Source organism: Notolepis coatsorum, assembly GCF_963971535.1.
Source record: "Notolepis coatsorum genome assembly, chromosome: 18".
Lineage (NCBI taxonomy): Eukaryota > Metazoa > Chordata > Actinopteri > Aulopiformes > Paralepididae > Notolepis > Notolepis coatsorum.
The window spans coordinates 28,971,918-28,988,465 of NC_140182.1; the positions used below are offsets into that span (position 1 = coordinate 28,971,918).

A 16,548-nucleotide genomic window follows, 5' to 3' on the forward strand; every position below is an offset into this window, starting at 1 on the left:
TTTTTGGTCATATCGCCCAGCCCTATGATCAGGGCTGAAGTTGAATAAAAGATTGTATTATTTTCAATTTGACATTACAAAAAAACAGAAAATCCATTGTTGCTAATCATAATCATATATGCTAGCCTGTTTTTTAACAATAATTTGTGATGCCATCACAAACACTGGCATTTAAAGGGTACAAATAAAAAATGCCTGCACCCAAATGCAGGAAATTAAGTCTTTGTAACAAAGAATTTCCTGGTGGGGGACCCCCAGACCCCCCGCTTAAAAAGTGGCCTGACTGGGGCTATATTTCGCACTATATTTCCTGGCCTGAATGATTTCCCCAGTCCAGCCCTGGTTAAAAGCCTCCAATGCTTATTAGTGTGTGTGTGCGTTTGAGCGTTTGCATGTTTCAACCATACATTTCTATTTATAAAAAAAATAATAATAATTATACATTTTTTTTTTTACCTCCTATAATAGTGGGGGTCACGGCTCTCTGACACCATTATTTCGGGGGTCGCAGCCAGAAAACTTTGGGAACCCCTGCACTAGACATCCTTATCATCACAGGATATAGACTGTGGCTCTAAGCTGCCATTAGCTGCCGACTATTTCAGTGGGTATTCTCCTCCTCTCCTGCTATCTGTGTCACTATTTTACAAGGACACCGTCGCTGCATCCTGGGCTTAGCGCCGCCCAGGATGATTGTGATTGGTTTAAATAATTACAAAACAAGCCAGAGCCCAGAACGATAATAGGTTCAGCCAGACCTCTCTCTGGTGCTGACACAGTGCTAACATAGTGTTGAGAGATGTCTGGCTACTCGAGACTATCCATAACCTAATCTAACAGCAGTGTGGTGTCCTCCTGACAGGTAACGCTATGGGCTACGTCAGGATGATCCGCTCTGGAGGCCTTCACTGCTGCAGCAGCGCCATCAGGTACAGGAGAGGTTTAATCTTTTTATCCAGGGTGGGTCTCTGAGCTTCACACTCTACAACCACAGTCTGACACTGTTGACCGCTAGGAGCTGCCCAGTACAACCACAGTCTAACCCTGTTGACCACTAGGAGCTGCCCAGTCCAACCACAGTCTGACACTGTTGACTGCTAGGCGCTGCCCAGTACAACCACAGTCTGACCCTGTTGACCACTAGGAGCTGCCCAGTCCAACCACAGTCTGACCCTGTTGACCGCTAGGAGCTGCCCAGTACAACCACAGTCTGACACTGTTGACCACTAGGAGCTGCCCAGCACAACCACAGAATGACACTGTTGACCACTAGGAGCTGCCCAGTACAACCACAGTCTGACACTGTTGACCGCTAGGAGCTGCCCAGTACAACCACAGTCTGACACTGTTGACCACTCGGAGCTGCCCAGTTGTACTGGTCTGTCTAACCAGTGTGCGTTGGTCTCTGTGGTGTGAACAGGTTTGTTCCAGACCTGGAGGACATTGTGAACTTTGAGGAGCTTGTGAAGGAGGAGGGTCTGTCGGAGGAGACCCAGAGAGCAGCCGGGTAGGTAACCTCTGATACCGTACCTACCTAAAAGAAACACCTGATTTTCACATTGATGACTTTTGTGTTGTTTTTTTTTTATTGTACACTGGGTTGTGAATTGGTTTCTTCTTGTACCCGGCCTGGTAAGTGTGGTGGTGGGATCCTGTTTTAACCCAGTGTCTGCCTGATATCTACTAGTGTTCTAATCTAGACTCAATGCTGTGTCTACTAGTGTTCTAGACTGAATGCTGTGTGTCTACTAGTGTTCTAGACTGAATGCTGTGTGTCTACTAGTGTTCTAGACTGAATGCTGTGTCTACTAGTGTTCTAGACTGAATGCTGTCTACTAGTGTTCTAGACTGAATGCTGTCTACTAGTGTTCTAGACTGAATGCTGTGTCTACTAGTGTTCTAGACTGAAGTCTGTCTACTATTGTTCTAGACTGAATGCCGTGTCTACTAGTGTTCTAGACTGAATGCTGTGTCTACTAGTGTTCTAGACTGAATGCTGTGTGTCTACTAGTGTTAACTTAGGCTACGTTTAGATGGAGAGAGTCTGAACAGAAACCGCAAAAGTCGTCTTACGGTTTCACTTTTAATTTTGCGTTTTGGCCAGCGTTTTGGGATGGAATTCTCCGTGCAGACGAGGCTGTAACAACTCGAGACAACGGAGCCCCGCTGTCACACGATTGGCGCATATGTCACATGACGTGCTGTGAAGACCCGCCCTACTCTGCCTCTGATTCGCAGACTGTGGGTGGGGAATGTGATTGGACCAAAGCAGAGTCACTCACAGACACGCCGCGGGACAGATTCTTGTGTATTTAAAAGTACTGCCAATGTAGCCTTCAGGTGATCGCCATGGATAGAATCAGACATGCTTTGTTTATGCTTCTAGGCTACTGGCGCATGCCTGTGATGTAAGCAGTACATGCAACGAAAGCCTTGACAACCCTTTCGTCATCGTTTTATGCGGTTTGACAGTTTAGATGAGAGCGCAAAGGTTTAGCGTTTCTAGGAATTCCACCCTGGAAGGTGGTCTCACTTTTTTACGGTTTCACCCCGTAAAAACGCTGTTTCCGTATAAACGAAAGGCACATCCGAAAAAATATTTTTGCGGATTCACCTGCTAGCGTTTCCGTCTAAATGGGGCCTGAATGTATCACGTAATTTCAATGTGGAAATAAGGAATATCAAAATAAAAGCACACGTTGTTGAACTTGATCATGCATATTTATTAGAACATTTTATTACAGCACTATGTTATCAATACACGAGGCATATTTAGCCAAAATATGTTGCCAGAACATTAAAAAATAAAAATGCTGTGTCTACTCTAGTGTTCTAGACGCGGTGCTGGAGGACCTGACCAGTAACTCTGCTGAGGGGACGGAATACTTCAAGATGCTTGTCGGAGTGTTCGCTCCAGAGTTCCGCAGCGTGAAGAACATGCACCTGAGGAACTTCTACATGATCGTCCCCCCTCTGGTCAGTCTGCCGCTGCCTCGCACGCACGACGCTGTCCACACAGACTCATTTCTTATCGTTTATTTTGGCGAGTACCCCCCCCTCCTATCACGCGAGATGGCTTGGCCCCCCAGAAGTGCTGCTTGCAGTGTTGTAGAGAACCGCTCATCCGCTAGACTTCACACTCAACACTGCACTCCCCTGGGTCCTCAGTAATACACCCGCCGAGTGTGAGTACAGACGGACGGACGTTAATTAATGTTTGAGTAAAACAGATGAGTTTATAAAGCCCCATAATACGAGACAACATTTAGCTTGAATATTTAAAGTGACATTTTGAATATCATTAGTCTGTTATTTGTCCTCCCTATTGTGATATTAGGCTATTGTGATATTGTATTAAAAGAAATAAGTTCCTACATTTGACCTTCATCTTCCCAAAAGAAGTCCATTCGTAGGTTCACTGAAGTGTTACCACGGACACTAGGGGTGTAACGGTACACAAAAAACACGGTTCGGTACGTACCTCGGTTTTGAAGTCACGGTTCGGTATGGGTTTTCGGTACAGTGGGGGAAAGTTTGGCTTTCCATGTTCCACTCAGGGGTGATGTAGTGTGCAGTAACTAATTGTACTTGTATGGCTGTCAACGAATATTTTATATTGAAATTAATAATCGAGTTTTGAATTCAATTCTGCACGGAAAAGAAAGTTCTGCATGTGTGTTCGTTAGTGGTTAACGTACCATTGTATTAGTTCGGTACACAGCCGTACTGAACCTTAGGTCCAGTGCTGAAACGGTTCGGTACGGATATGTGTACCTTTACACCCCTAACGGACACCCTGAACTACTACAGAGATAACTGAGGCCTGGTGAAAAGAATAACAGACTCAAATGAAAATGGCAAAGTTAAAATAACTTAATACTCTGTAATACACTGTTTAATACTCTGTACACCTCACTCTGTAATACTGTTTAATACTCTGTACACCTCACTCTGTAATACACTGTTTAATACTCTGTACACCTCACTCTCCACTGTAATACACTGTTTAATACTCTGTACACCTCACTCTCCACTGTAATACACTGTTTAATACTCTGTACACCTCACTCTCCACTGTAATACACTGTTTAATACTCTGTAGACCTCACTCTCCACTGTAATACACTGTTTAATACTCTGTACACCTCACTCTGTAATACTGTTTAATACTCTGTACACCTCACTCTGTAATACACTGTTTAATACTCTGTACACCTCACACTGTAATACACTGTTTAATACTCTGTAGACCTCACTCTGTAATACACTGTTTAATACTCTGTACACCTCACTCTCCACTGTAATACACTGTTTAATACTCTGTACACCTCACTCTGTAATACACTGTTTAATACTCTGTAGACCTCACTCTGTAATACACTGTTTAATACTCTGTACACCTCACTCTGTAATACACTGTTTAATACTCTATAGACCTCACTCTCTAATACACTGTTTAATACTCTGTAAACCTCACTCCACTGTAATACACTGTTTAATACTCTGTAAACCTCTCTACTGTAATACACTGTTTAATACTCTGTAAACCTCTCTACTGCAATACACTGTTTAATACTCTGTAAACCTCTCTGTCAGACGGTGAACTTTGTGGAACACTCCATCGGCTGTAAAGAGAAACTCAACAAGAAGAACAAAGGAGGAGCAGCCTTCACAGACGATGGCTTTGCCATGGGTGAGTCTGCATAGTGTAGTCCAGGGGTTCCCAAACTTTTCAGGCCGCGACCCCCAAATAACGGTGTCAAAGAGCCGCGACCCCCACTATTATAAGAGGTAAGACATTAAAAAATAAATTAGAATTATCATTTTTATTTTATTTTTTTTTTTATAAATGGAAATGTATGGTTGAAACATGCAAACGTTCAAACGCACACACACTAATAAGCATTGGAGGCTTTTAACCAGGGCCGGACTGGGGAAATCATTCAGGCCAGGAAATATAGTGCAAAATATAGCCCCAGTCAGGCCACTTTTTAAGGGGGGGGGGTCTGGGGGTCCCCCACCAGGACATTTTATTACAAAGACTTCACTTCCTGCATTCTGGTGCAGGAATTTTTTTATTTGTACCCTTTAAATGCCAGTGTTTGTAATGGCATCACAAATTATTGTTAAAAAAATGCAATATATCAAATGCAAAGTAGATTTTTCTGGGGGGGATTATTACAGGCTAGCATGTGTCAATGATTAGCAACAACAGTTTTTTGTAAGGGTCCCGCCTCCACCAATTACATGCGGCTCCCTTTGTGTGTGTGTGAGAGCAAGAGAGAGAGAGAGATAGTTCTCCAACTTGTGTGAGTTGCAGTGATCTCCTGGTTGTTCCCCACCTAGGTTATCTAACTATTGCGCTGCTGCATCTAGAAACACTGGCCTGGCCTGCTTATAAGTTCAGTGACCTGACTGCATAAAAAAAAAAAAGATTAAAAGATTTTTATTTATTTTTTTAATCATCTGGTACAGGTGAGTCTGCATAGTGTATTCTATGGTACAGGTGAGTGCACAGTGTAGTCTAGAGTACAGGTGAGTCTGCATAGTGTAGTCTAGAGTACAGGTGAGTGCATAGTGTATTCTAGAGTACAGGTCAGTCTGCATAGTGTATTCTATGGTACAGGTGAGTGCACAGTGTAGTCTAGAGTACAGGTGAGTCTGCATAGTGTAGTCTAGAGTACAGGTGAGTGCATAGTGTATTCTAGAGTACAGGTTAGTCTGCATAGTGTATTCTATGGTACAGGTTGATTGATTGATTGATTGAAAACTATATTAACAGATTGCAGAATGGGTACAGTACAGTACAGCTCAATACATACAATTGTTAAGGGGATGCAGACCAGAGAAAGACTTTTGTCTTGTTTACATCAGGGTCCCCCATTTTCAATTCATCATAACATATATGACATACATGACATACAGATAGACAGTACTGCTACATCTATACATTTATGACATACCAGATTTGCAAATACAGTACTGTTTGTGATACGAAAAGAGTCCAGAAAAGAGAGTATATACATTTGACGTAGAAACTGTACATTGGAGGAGGTTGGGGGGGTGGGGGGGACTGTACATTGGAGGTGGGGGGGAGGTTGGGTAGGGGGGGATGGGTGGGTGGGGGACACTGTACAACTGTACAAGCAAAACTGTACATTGGAATATTGACAACCATACTTGGTAATTTACTGTACATTGGAGGGGGTTGTGTTAGGACATTTACAGGGGCCAGTTTCGAATTGCAGTCTCCCGTAGGTGTTCTTTGAGAGTGGTTTTGAAAGTGGGTAGTGATTCACATTCCTTTACAGCTTTGGGTAGGGCGTTCCACATTGATGTGGCATAATTGCTAAACGTGTTTAGTCCCTTGTTTGAGCCGAATCTGGGTTTAACATGATTTGTGGAGCTCCCTCTGGTGTTGTGATCGTGGTATTCACTGACCTTTGGGAAGTATTTTGACATGTACATGGGTACCTTGGTCGTGTAGTGTATCTTGTAGACCAGGCCCATTGCAAGTTGCTGTACTCTGTCGTCTACTCTAAGCCATCCTAGGTTGTCGAAGTGGGCAGGGGTGAGGTGGGTTCTAGGAGTAAGGTCAAGCAGTAGTCTGACCAGTTTGTTTTGAGATGTTTGTAATTTTGTTTTTAGCGCCTTTGAGGTGCTTTGGTACCATGAGGTGCAAGCATAGTCGTAGTACCCTTGAATGAGTGCTCCTGCCAGTCTTCAGGGTATTCTTGTTTACCAGTGAGGAGATCCGGTACAAGAATCGAGTTCGTTGGTTGACTTTTTTTTATTACATTGGATGCCATTTTGTCACAGGTGAGTCTGCATAGTGTATTCTATGGTACAGGTGAGTGCACAGTAGTCTAGAGTACAGGTAGGCTTTGAGTTTACTGACAGAATGACATGGAGAGACATATAGGTTATAGCACATGGCCCTATAGTCTAGATATCTTATGCTGAGCTAACATAATATGTATTGTAGGGGAATGTAAATGATGAACACGATGGAGCTGTTGAAATAAAGAGTAAACTGGAAAGCAAGATACGTTTGTTCGTCTTTATTACGGCCGGACACAATTTAACAGAACAACAGAGTGCAATGTCAGAGAGTGTGAAGATACAGTCTGTTACATGAGTATTTATCCAGTTCTCAAGAGTTCCGCCTCCAGCCTCTTGTGCCAACCTGCTGTTTGGACAGGAGATGTGTGTGTGCTTAAATGTGCGTGTGCATTTTACATGCATGTGTGTGTATGTGCGTGCATGTGGCGAGATGTGGGTGTGTGTGTGCTTATACGTGATTTCAGGAAGTGAAGGTGTGTGTGTGTGTGTGTGTGTGTGTATGCTTACACGTGCATGTGTGTGCGTGTGTATGTATGTGTGTTCTAGATGTGGTTTCAGGAAGTGAAAATGTACAGTTGCATTTGTTGCATGAGAAACCTAAAAGGGCAGTTTCGCAGGGAAATGGCTTGTTCAAAAGATATATGGTTTAAACATGAGCACAGACAGTCTAGTAGTGTCGTGTCAAAAGGTCAATGTGGTTTTAGGTGTGCCATAGTAAGCATATATTAATTCAATATTCCACGACAGTATACAGGAGTGTAGACAAGACAAGTCGACCATGGACATCACCTACATAATATGAACTATAGATATGATGCACAGAGATATCTGGATAATGACATAATGAGGTGTGTGTGTGTGTGTGTGTGTGTGTGTGTGTGTGTGTGTGTGTGTGTGTGTGTGTGTGTGTGTGTGTGTGTGTGTGTGTGTGTGTGTGTGTGTGTGTGTGTGTGTGTGTGTGTGTGTGTGTGTGTGTGTGTGTGTGTGTGTGTGTGTGTGTGTGTGTGTGTGTGTGTGTGTGTGTGTGTGTGTGTGTGTGTGTGTGTTAGAAAGAGAGAGAAGAGCAGTGTGTTGGTAGATGTCCCTGTAAGCGCCCTGTCTCCTCTCCCCCCTGTCCTCCAGGCGTGGCCTACATCCTGAAGCTCCTGGATCAGTACCTGGAGTTTGACTCCCTCCACTGGTTCCAGGCCGTCAGAGACAAATACCTGAAGGAGATGAGCGCCGTGGCCAAGGAGCAGAACGTCCAGACAACCAATCAGGACGAGAAGCTGCTCCAGACCATGAACCTCACCCAGAAGAGGCTGGACATCTACCTGCAGGTACGGCCCACCACAACATCACACAGACCCACCACAACATCACAAGAACCCACCACAATATCACAAAGACCCACCACAATATCAGACGGACCCACCACAACATCACACAGACCCACCACAACATCACACAGACCCACCACAACATCACAAAGACCCACCACAATATCAGACAGACCCACCACAATATCACATATGAATGAATGAATGAATGATCATTACATTTATATAGCGCTTTTCTAGACACTCAAAGTGCTCCCCACAATGTAGGGTGGAAATTGCCTCCGTCACTGATCACATGACCATCACAATATCGGACAGGGCTTCTCCACTACAGGGATGAAGGTTGACCTCTGACCTCTCGTTCTTCTCCACCAGGAGTTTGAGCTTCTACACTTCTCCCTGAGCAGCGCTCGTATCTTCTTCAGAGCGGACAAGACGGCCGCAGAGGAGACGCAGGAGAGGAAGGACAGAGGTGAAGGACTGAAGGAGTAGAGCTGGACTTCTGTATGAGACTCTGTTGTTGTAGTGTCACTCATTCTTCACAACTGGGCCACAGTATTTGCATCGCGAGCGACGAGACGAGACAACTTCCCTTTGTTTTCAAATGTTTACCTGAAAAACGTGAAAATAAATGACCAACGCACGGTCAAGACTGTGTAGCTTCCATCAATATCTGACTCCAAGCTGACCAGGTCACATCCAACCACAGCTAGACTGACTTACATCCAACCACAGCTAGACTAACCAGGTTACATCCAACCACAGCTAGACTGACTTACATCCAACCACAGCTAGACTAACCAGGTTACATCCAACCACAGCTAGACTGACCTGCATCCAACCACAGCTAGACTGACCTGCATCCAACCACAGCTAGACTGACCTACATCCAACCACAGCTAGACTGACCTACATCCAACCACAGCTAGACTGATCTACATCCAACCACAGCTAGACTGACCAGGTCACATCCAACCACAGCTAGACTGACCTACATCCAACCACAGCTAGACTGACCTACATCCAACCACAGCACGCTGAACGCACAGAGAGGAAATTGGTATCTATCTTGTCTGACTCTGGAGAAGACTGTAAGCGCATTTCCCATAATGTTGACGTGTTTAAGCCCCAACTGCTTCAGGGGTGCTGCTCATTTGCCAACTCTAGGACTGTACAGATCCTTAGTGTGAGTACAGTGTGTGTAACTCTAGGCCTGTACAGTGTGTGTAACTCTAGGTCTGTACAGTGTGTGTAACTCTAGGCCTGTACAGTGTGTGTAACTCTAGGCCTGTACAGATCATTGGTGTGAGTACAGTGTGTGTAACTCTAGGCCTGTACAGATCATTGGTTTGAGTAGTGTGTGTAACTCTAGGTCTGTACAGTGTGTAACTCTAGGTCTGTACAGTGTGTAACTCTAGGCCTGTACAGATCATTGGTGTGAGTACAGTGTGTGTAAAGGCCTCTGCATGCTACAGAAACTGCAAAGCAACTGCAACACAACATCGACAAAGCAACAGTGTTGCAGACACTCTGCCTTTATGCTTCTGCAACGTCGACGAGCAGCCTATGCAACATTGTACCCCGGGTGTAGCTAGGTTCCCTAGATAGATGAAACTTCCCTTCTCAACCAACCCATTGATAACAAGCAGAAAAATAAGCATCATTTATACTTCAGGTCGGGGGGTTTCAAAATAAAAGAGCGACGTCTAAAAGCACTGTAAATACGTTTATTTTGTACATTATCTAACGTTAACACGAACCTAACGTTAACACGAACCTAAACTAATCTAAAGTTAGTTTAGGTTCATGTTAATGTTAGATAATGTACAAAATAAACGTATTTCCGGTGCTTTTAGACGTCGCTCTTTTATTTTGAAATCCCCCGACCGGAAGTATTATAGTGTCTGTTGCTAGCAGCTTAACTTTTGTCGGCCGGTTCTGTGCTTTTTCGAGCTAACGTAACGTCATTAGTTTCCAATGGAGAGGAGAGAAAGACCTCGGCTCACATGCAGCTCAAACTACCTGTTGGAATAAATTAATTGATTGATGTTTAACTTGTCCCTGTGTGTGTCCAGTCATTTCGACTAGCAAACGTTGTATTTAACGTTACCTCAGGATACCATTGTATTTAGTTGGTTAGCTATGTAGCTAATGTGGATAGCATTTTGAATAACATCAATGCTAGCTGGCTGGCTACAGCTTTATTTACTAAATTATGGAGGCTTTTTAATCGTCAAGGTAAGAGAGGATTTGTCATGATCAACTGAAGGCTTATGCTATGGAACAATATGTGCTTGGGTTTTCAGAAAAAGGCCAGCTATGTGATGCTAATTATTTAGCATCAACGCTGGCTGGCTACAACAATGGAGGATGGTATACTCTGCGGGACCAATATTATTCTATGACAGCCCCGCCCCCATTCACTACCAACCAATCACTGCTACGCAATATCAACGCAACGGTTGTTTAGATTAGATTTTGGGGACATGTACGCAACATCCTCGCAACACCGTCTACAAGACCCTCTGCAACAACCGCGTTGAAATCGCGCTGATGTTGTGTTGCAGTTGCTTTGAAGTTGCTGTAGCATGTAGAGGCCTTAACTCTAGGCCTGTACAGTGTGTGTAACTCTAGACCTGTACAGTGTGTGTAACTGTGTGAGAGAATAGCAGGATGTTCAGCTAATGTTCTGTGTAAATAAAGGTATTTCATCATCGGTTGTTTTCTTTCTCCAGAAGTGGCAGCTAAGAAGGGAGCTTCTTCAGATGGCTGCACCCCCACCGACCCTGCTGCCCACTGACCTTTGACCTTCAGATGTCTCCAACCCTGCTGCCACCTGACCCTCAGGTGGCTCCACCATCACCAGCCCTGCTGCCCACTGACCTCTGACCTTCTGATGGCTCCACCCCAACAACCCTGCTGCCCACTGACCTCTGACCTTCCGATGGCTCCACCCCCAGTAACCCTACTGCTAACCCTCTGACCCGTAGTCTGACTCCAGTGGACCAGAGCTTCAGCTCTGTGCCCTGAACCAGTAAACGTTGAGAGAAAAACTACCCTGGGAGCAGCTCTTTGTAACATCAGTGTCCTGAATGAAACGGAACGGTTCCAGTTGCTTAGTCTTCACTCTGTAGTGCCCTAGACGGGTCTCTAGACGGGTCTCTAGACGGGTCCCTAGACGGGTCTCTAGACGGGTCCCTAGACAGGTCTCTAGACGGGTCCCTAGACTGATCTCTAGACGGGTCCCTAGACGGGTACCTAGACAGTGTAGAATATCTTTTTGAAGAAAAATATGAGAGAGAAAAACTGTCGGGACTGCGTTGGTGCATTTCAACAACTTTATTGATGTATACACAACAGGCCAAAACGTGGAACCTCTCTCTCTTCTTTTGAGTTTTGTCTCCTGTCAAATGTTCTGACCATTCCCTTTATACCTGTGAGATACAGCCCCCAGCTGTCATAATGTTAATTTCAGTTTCTTTGTTCTTTTCTAGACAAACTCCTGGCTCCAAGAGGAGAGGTTTATGGTGCAAACAAAATACCTGGCCTTAAGTTGAACCTACAGGTTAAAGGAAGGTTAACCCTTTACTACCACACTACAGAAGGGTTAACCCTTTGTCGTGTGGCAGTGAAAGGGTTAACCTTCTGTATTGTCGCGGTGAAACGTTTATATACAAATACACTACAACAGGTCCCTACCGGCTGATTGCAGTGGACCATGTTGTCAGTAAATTAACCTCTTACACCCCTTCCTGACATAGAGCGACGCGAGCGAGCGTGATTGCGAAAGTGATTAAAATGTATTAGTTTCAATCAGACTATCCTGACCTGCCGCGAGCGACAGCGAACTGAGCGGCGATGTCGTTCCCCCCTCAAATATTAGCTCGCTGTGTCTCTAGTTGAGCGATTACGCGGCCGAGTCCCGCCCCTAAACACTTTTTATTGGTCAAGAATCGCAGGCTGCTTTGCCCCCGTGTGCTTCCAGGTAACACACACACACAGACACACTCGGACACGCGCCGCCTCATATCAGGACAGTGTCGCGCGCGATTTCGTCTCCAGTTTGCTCGCTCGCTGCCTGTCAGGAACCGGTGTTAGACCCTAGCCATATTTACAGAAAATTCCCCTAAAAATACATACCTAAGTAAATGGAAGATTCCTCCACTTCTACAAGGTTATTTGCATGTTCTTGGTATCTAGGGACATCTATGGATCTCGGGGAATGTATTCCCAGTGTCAGAAATGTTGTGTCTGTTACTAGGCTTGAGTAAATTATAATGAACCAAAGGAGAATATCAATTTGTTTTTCTTTGACGGTGAATAGCACCATGCTAAAATTTACCAGACATGAAAAATTGCCACTGAGCTCATTCATCACCTTCTTGAGATCACGTGTACAAAAAAGATAAGCAAATGAATAAAGGGCAGATGATTAACTGGGACTAAAAGACAGACAGACTAGCACTGAAACACTGTTCTAGCTGAGCAGTGACTAACGCTCCGTCTATGGGGCGCAGCAGTGGAGGCATTGTGAGGCAGAACTGGCAGACTGGCAGGCGGTTAGGTGGCCGAGCGGAGATTGCGTTCGTCACCAGCCCCGGAGCTGAGCTGGATTTGCCTGTTCGAATCCAGCTCACAGCTCCGGGGTTGTCACCAGCTTGGCTGGCCGTCTGCACTGATACAATTGGCTGTATCAGAGGGTGGGAGAAGCTGGCGGGGTGGGTCCGGGTCGTTGTAAACAGCGACTCCTACAGTTCGGTCGGGGCGCCTGCTAAGCGCGGATTGGACGTGAGGGGGATAGTGTGGTCCTCCCACACGCTACGCCCTCTCAATGAGAATCCGCGCTGCCAGGTGAAAAGAAGCGGTGATTGGCTGGACGTGTGTCGGAGGAAGCACGTGGTAGCCTCCACTCTCCCAGATGATCTGACTGTGGGGGGTAAGTGCGCAGCGACCAGGAAGGGACTGGGAATTGGCATACGACTAACATTGGGATGGGAGAAAATCGGCGGAAAAATGGAGGGGGAAAAAGACCAAAAAAAAAAAAGAACTGGCAGACTGTCCTGATAGACGGCTAGTCCAGAAGAATAGCACCCTAAGGATCAGGCCTTGAAACGAACACTAGCTAAATGCCGGTCAATTCTGACTGGGTTGTTAAGCTATGCTAGCTACATATCACAGCTATAATATGTTAAGCTATGCTCGCTACATATCACAGCTTTTTTTTTTTTTTTTTTTTTTATTATCTTTCCCCCTCTCCGTCTTTTTCCGATTTTTCTCCCATCCCACTGTTAGTCGTTATGCCAATTCCCAACCCCTTCCTGGTTGTTGCGCACTTTCCCCTACTGTTGGTCCTAGAGGCCGGAGACTGTCACATGCTTTCCTCCGACGCATGTGCAGCCAGCCGGCAGCCAGCCTGGCCGCGCAGATTCTCACCGGGAGAGTGTAACGTGTGGAAGGTCGCACTACCTAAATCAAATTTATTTATAGGGCCCGACAACACACGTTAATGTCCCCATGGGCCGACTACCTCTCTCCAGATCCTACCCTTGCTGAGCAGGTGCCCCGACCGAACTGTAGGGGTCGCTGTCCACAACGCCCAGGACCCACCCACGGCTCCCCTCCCCCTAACTCAGCCAAACGAGTTAGTATAGCGATCAGCCCGAGCCAAGGCAATGCTGACTGACATATCACAGCTTTAATATGTATGTTGGCGGGGAATGAGTTAAAGGTGCTATAGATAACATTTGTATGTAGAGTGATCTTTTTTTTTATCATCCACTGAGCTTTTAGAAAGGTGCACAATAAAAGTATTGCCTTTCTCTAAAAATATTATTGATCATTTAATTCAGTTTTTTTTGCAGTTCCAAAATGAATGTCGTTTACATGTTGCAGGCATGTATCCCCTCCGCGTGTTGCTTTATGACAGGTCATGAGTGCAAGAATGTGACAATTTGACCATGTGACCGCGGGAGAGCGGCAGTGCGGAAATAGGCTGTCTCTAAGACAAACTCTAACCTTAACCAGCTCCTTAACAGCGCCTAAACTTAACCGTTCTAACCTTAACCAACTCCGAAACAATGCCTAACCTTAACCATGCCTAACCTTAACCATAGAAAGAATATTGCCATTCTCTTTGACAAACTCTAACCTTAACCAGCTCCTTAACAGCGCCTAAACTTAACCGTTCTAACCTTAACCAACTCCGAAACAATGCCTAACCTTAACCTTAACCTTAACCATGCCTAACCTTAACCGGCGAAAGAATACACGTTAAAAAAAAAATCACGTTAAAAAAAAAAAATTCATGGGATTCGAACTCGTCAACAACGAACCGCAGGACCGCAGGACCGCTGCTATGCCAGGTGAGCTGAAGCGCCGAATGAAAATCATGGCGGATTCCTGTGGCGGTTACCTAATTCCGCTCGCGCTCTGCCGCTCCGCTCGCTCTGCCGCTCCGCTCGCTCTGCCGCTCTGCTCTGCGGTTGCCGCGCCTGCCGCGGGCCATGGCGCAGCCAATCAGGGAAAACGCGGAAGCAAAAGCAGCACTCATGACATGTCATTAAGCAATAGGCATCCCCTCCCTACTTCCCATTTCCCCAAGTGGAATGCACCTGATTGGATAAATGACATGCTGGTGCCCTAGTGCGACATCTAGTGGCTGAATGTTGTCTATAGGTTTCATGCCCCATCTAGGATTATATTTCTATGATAAATTCCTCTGCTATGTCAATGTTCTCCAGCAAACTGGGCTAATTAGGTGAATGAATGACATGGATTGAATTGTTACAGTTCTGCTTGTTTTTCTTTTTTGTTTGTTTGTTTCTTCTATTCTTCTTGGCCGTGATTTTTTTTTTAAAGGACAGAAAATGTGTTTCCATGTTCTCTGTCTGTGTCTCCTGTCAGAATGTTAAACATGTGATTGTTAATGATTGTTTCATGGCAGCTTTTGTCTTTACAGTCATTTGAGAGGAGACGTGTTGAATGTTTTCTAAGCGCATAGACATCTCTGTTTTAAATGCCATATTTGTGTAATTCATTATCAGCGTGCGTTAATAACTAATGTTTTTGGTTTTGTCCGTTACCATTATATACAGTAACTTTGTCTACATTTCTATATTAAGGTACGTCTGTTGATATTTGTATATGAAATCATGTAGATAAAACCAAGGCACTCTTTCTCTCGCAAAACTTAACATGCCTTTATTTAAAGGAACACACCAACATTTTGGGAAATTAGCTTATCTTCTCCGGAGAGAGACAAGGAGATAGATACCAGTTTCCTCTGTGCGTTCAGTAGAAAGCTACCTGGCTGCATGTTCGCCTAGCTTAGCACAATGAATGGAAGCGGAAGCAGACGGTTAGCCTAGGCATTGTCCAACTAACACCTCTTGGCTAACCGGCCACTTCATTGTGCTAAGCTAGGCTAACGTGCAGCCAGATATCTTTCTACTGAACGCACAGAAAGGAAACTGGTATCTTATCTTCTTGTCTCAAGATTCAAGAGTTTATTCATCACATACATACCAGGGCATACAGTGAAATGCTTCTCTCTGGAGAAGACTAAGCTAATTTCCCAAAATGTTGGCGTGTTCCTTTAAGTGACCTGTGCTTTACATGTTATGACGGCATAACATGAGATCTGTATACGAGTGTGGAGATCTAGTCCAATAGAAACAACTCATCATAATGTCAACTTGATCCATTAATAAATGTTGCACAGCACTTAATATCTTTTTTTTTATCCACTTTTTCTCCCCATTTTCTATTTTTCTCCCATCCCAATTTCGTATTTCCAATTCTTCCCTCCCCTGTCTTGAACGTTGCTAGACTATGCCTCCCACTGGTCGGTTGTAGTGAGGATAGAAGCCTTGCATCACGTGTCCCCTCCCGGTACACAAGGAGGCAGCCTGTCGCATCTTTTCACCGCAGCAGCTCGAACTCTCAGTGGTGAGGAGTAACGCGTGGGAGGCTTACGCTGCCTCCGATACTTCCTGTTTCTGCCGCACCGGCATCACCAAACCGACCTGTAGGAGTTGCTGTCCACAACGTCCAATCCCCACCCACTGGCTTTTCCACCCTCTAACACTGCCAATTGTGTTCGTATGACGGCCGGCCAAGCCGGTAGCAACACCGAGAGCTGGGCTCGATACCAGCATCTCCTGCGTTAGTGGCGAGCGCCTTGCCCACTGCGCCACTCAGCCGCCCTAGCACTTAATATCTTCAGTTCATTTCTAATTAATGTTTTCCTATAAAACTATGCCTTGAGATTATTTCACTCCATTCCTTTAGATATTAGATATGTATCACATTGGGGGGAGAAGACATGTCACTGCCAGACACACTAAAACAACTTGTTATTATTCTTCATTGATGGTCATTACTGCTG

The 16,548-nt window shown here is 45.0% G+C and overlaps 1 protein-coding gene across 3 annotated transcripts in view; it reads left to right on the forward strand.

Moving 5' to 3' along the window:
• Nucleotides 1–12,746, forward strand: part of washc4 (WASH complex subunit 4) — a 105,774-nt gene extending 93,028 nt beyond the window's left edge. For 2 of the 3 annotated variants that reach the window (XM_084335511.1, XM_084335512.1), the window contains 7 exons: nucleotides 863–929; nucleotides 1,421–1,507; nucleotides 2,829–2,976; nucleotides 4,597–4,693; nucleotides 7,966–8,162; nucleotides 8,538–8,634; nucleotides 10,898–12,746. In XM_084335511.1, coding sequence (XP_084191637.1) covers nucleotides 863–929; nucleotides 1,421–1,507; nucleotides 2,829–2,976; nucleotides 4,597–4,693; nucleotides 7,966–8,162; nucleotides 8,538–8,634; nucleotides 10,898–10,962 — 758 coding nt within the window. In that variant the 3' untranslated portion in view covers nucleotides 10,963–12,746. The remainder of the gene's footprint in view (nucleotides 1–862; nucleotides 930–1,420; nucleotides 1,508–2,828; nucleotides 2,977–4,596; nucleotides 4,694–7,965; nucleotides 8,163–8,537; nucleotides 8,635–10,897) is intronic. The other variant, XR_014620750.1, reaches the window with a different exon arrangement.
• Nucleotides 12,747–16,548: the final 3,802 nt, after the last annotated feature.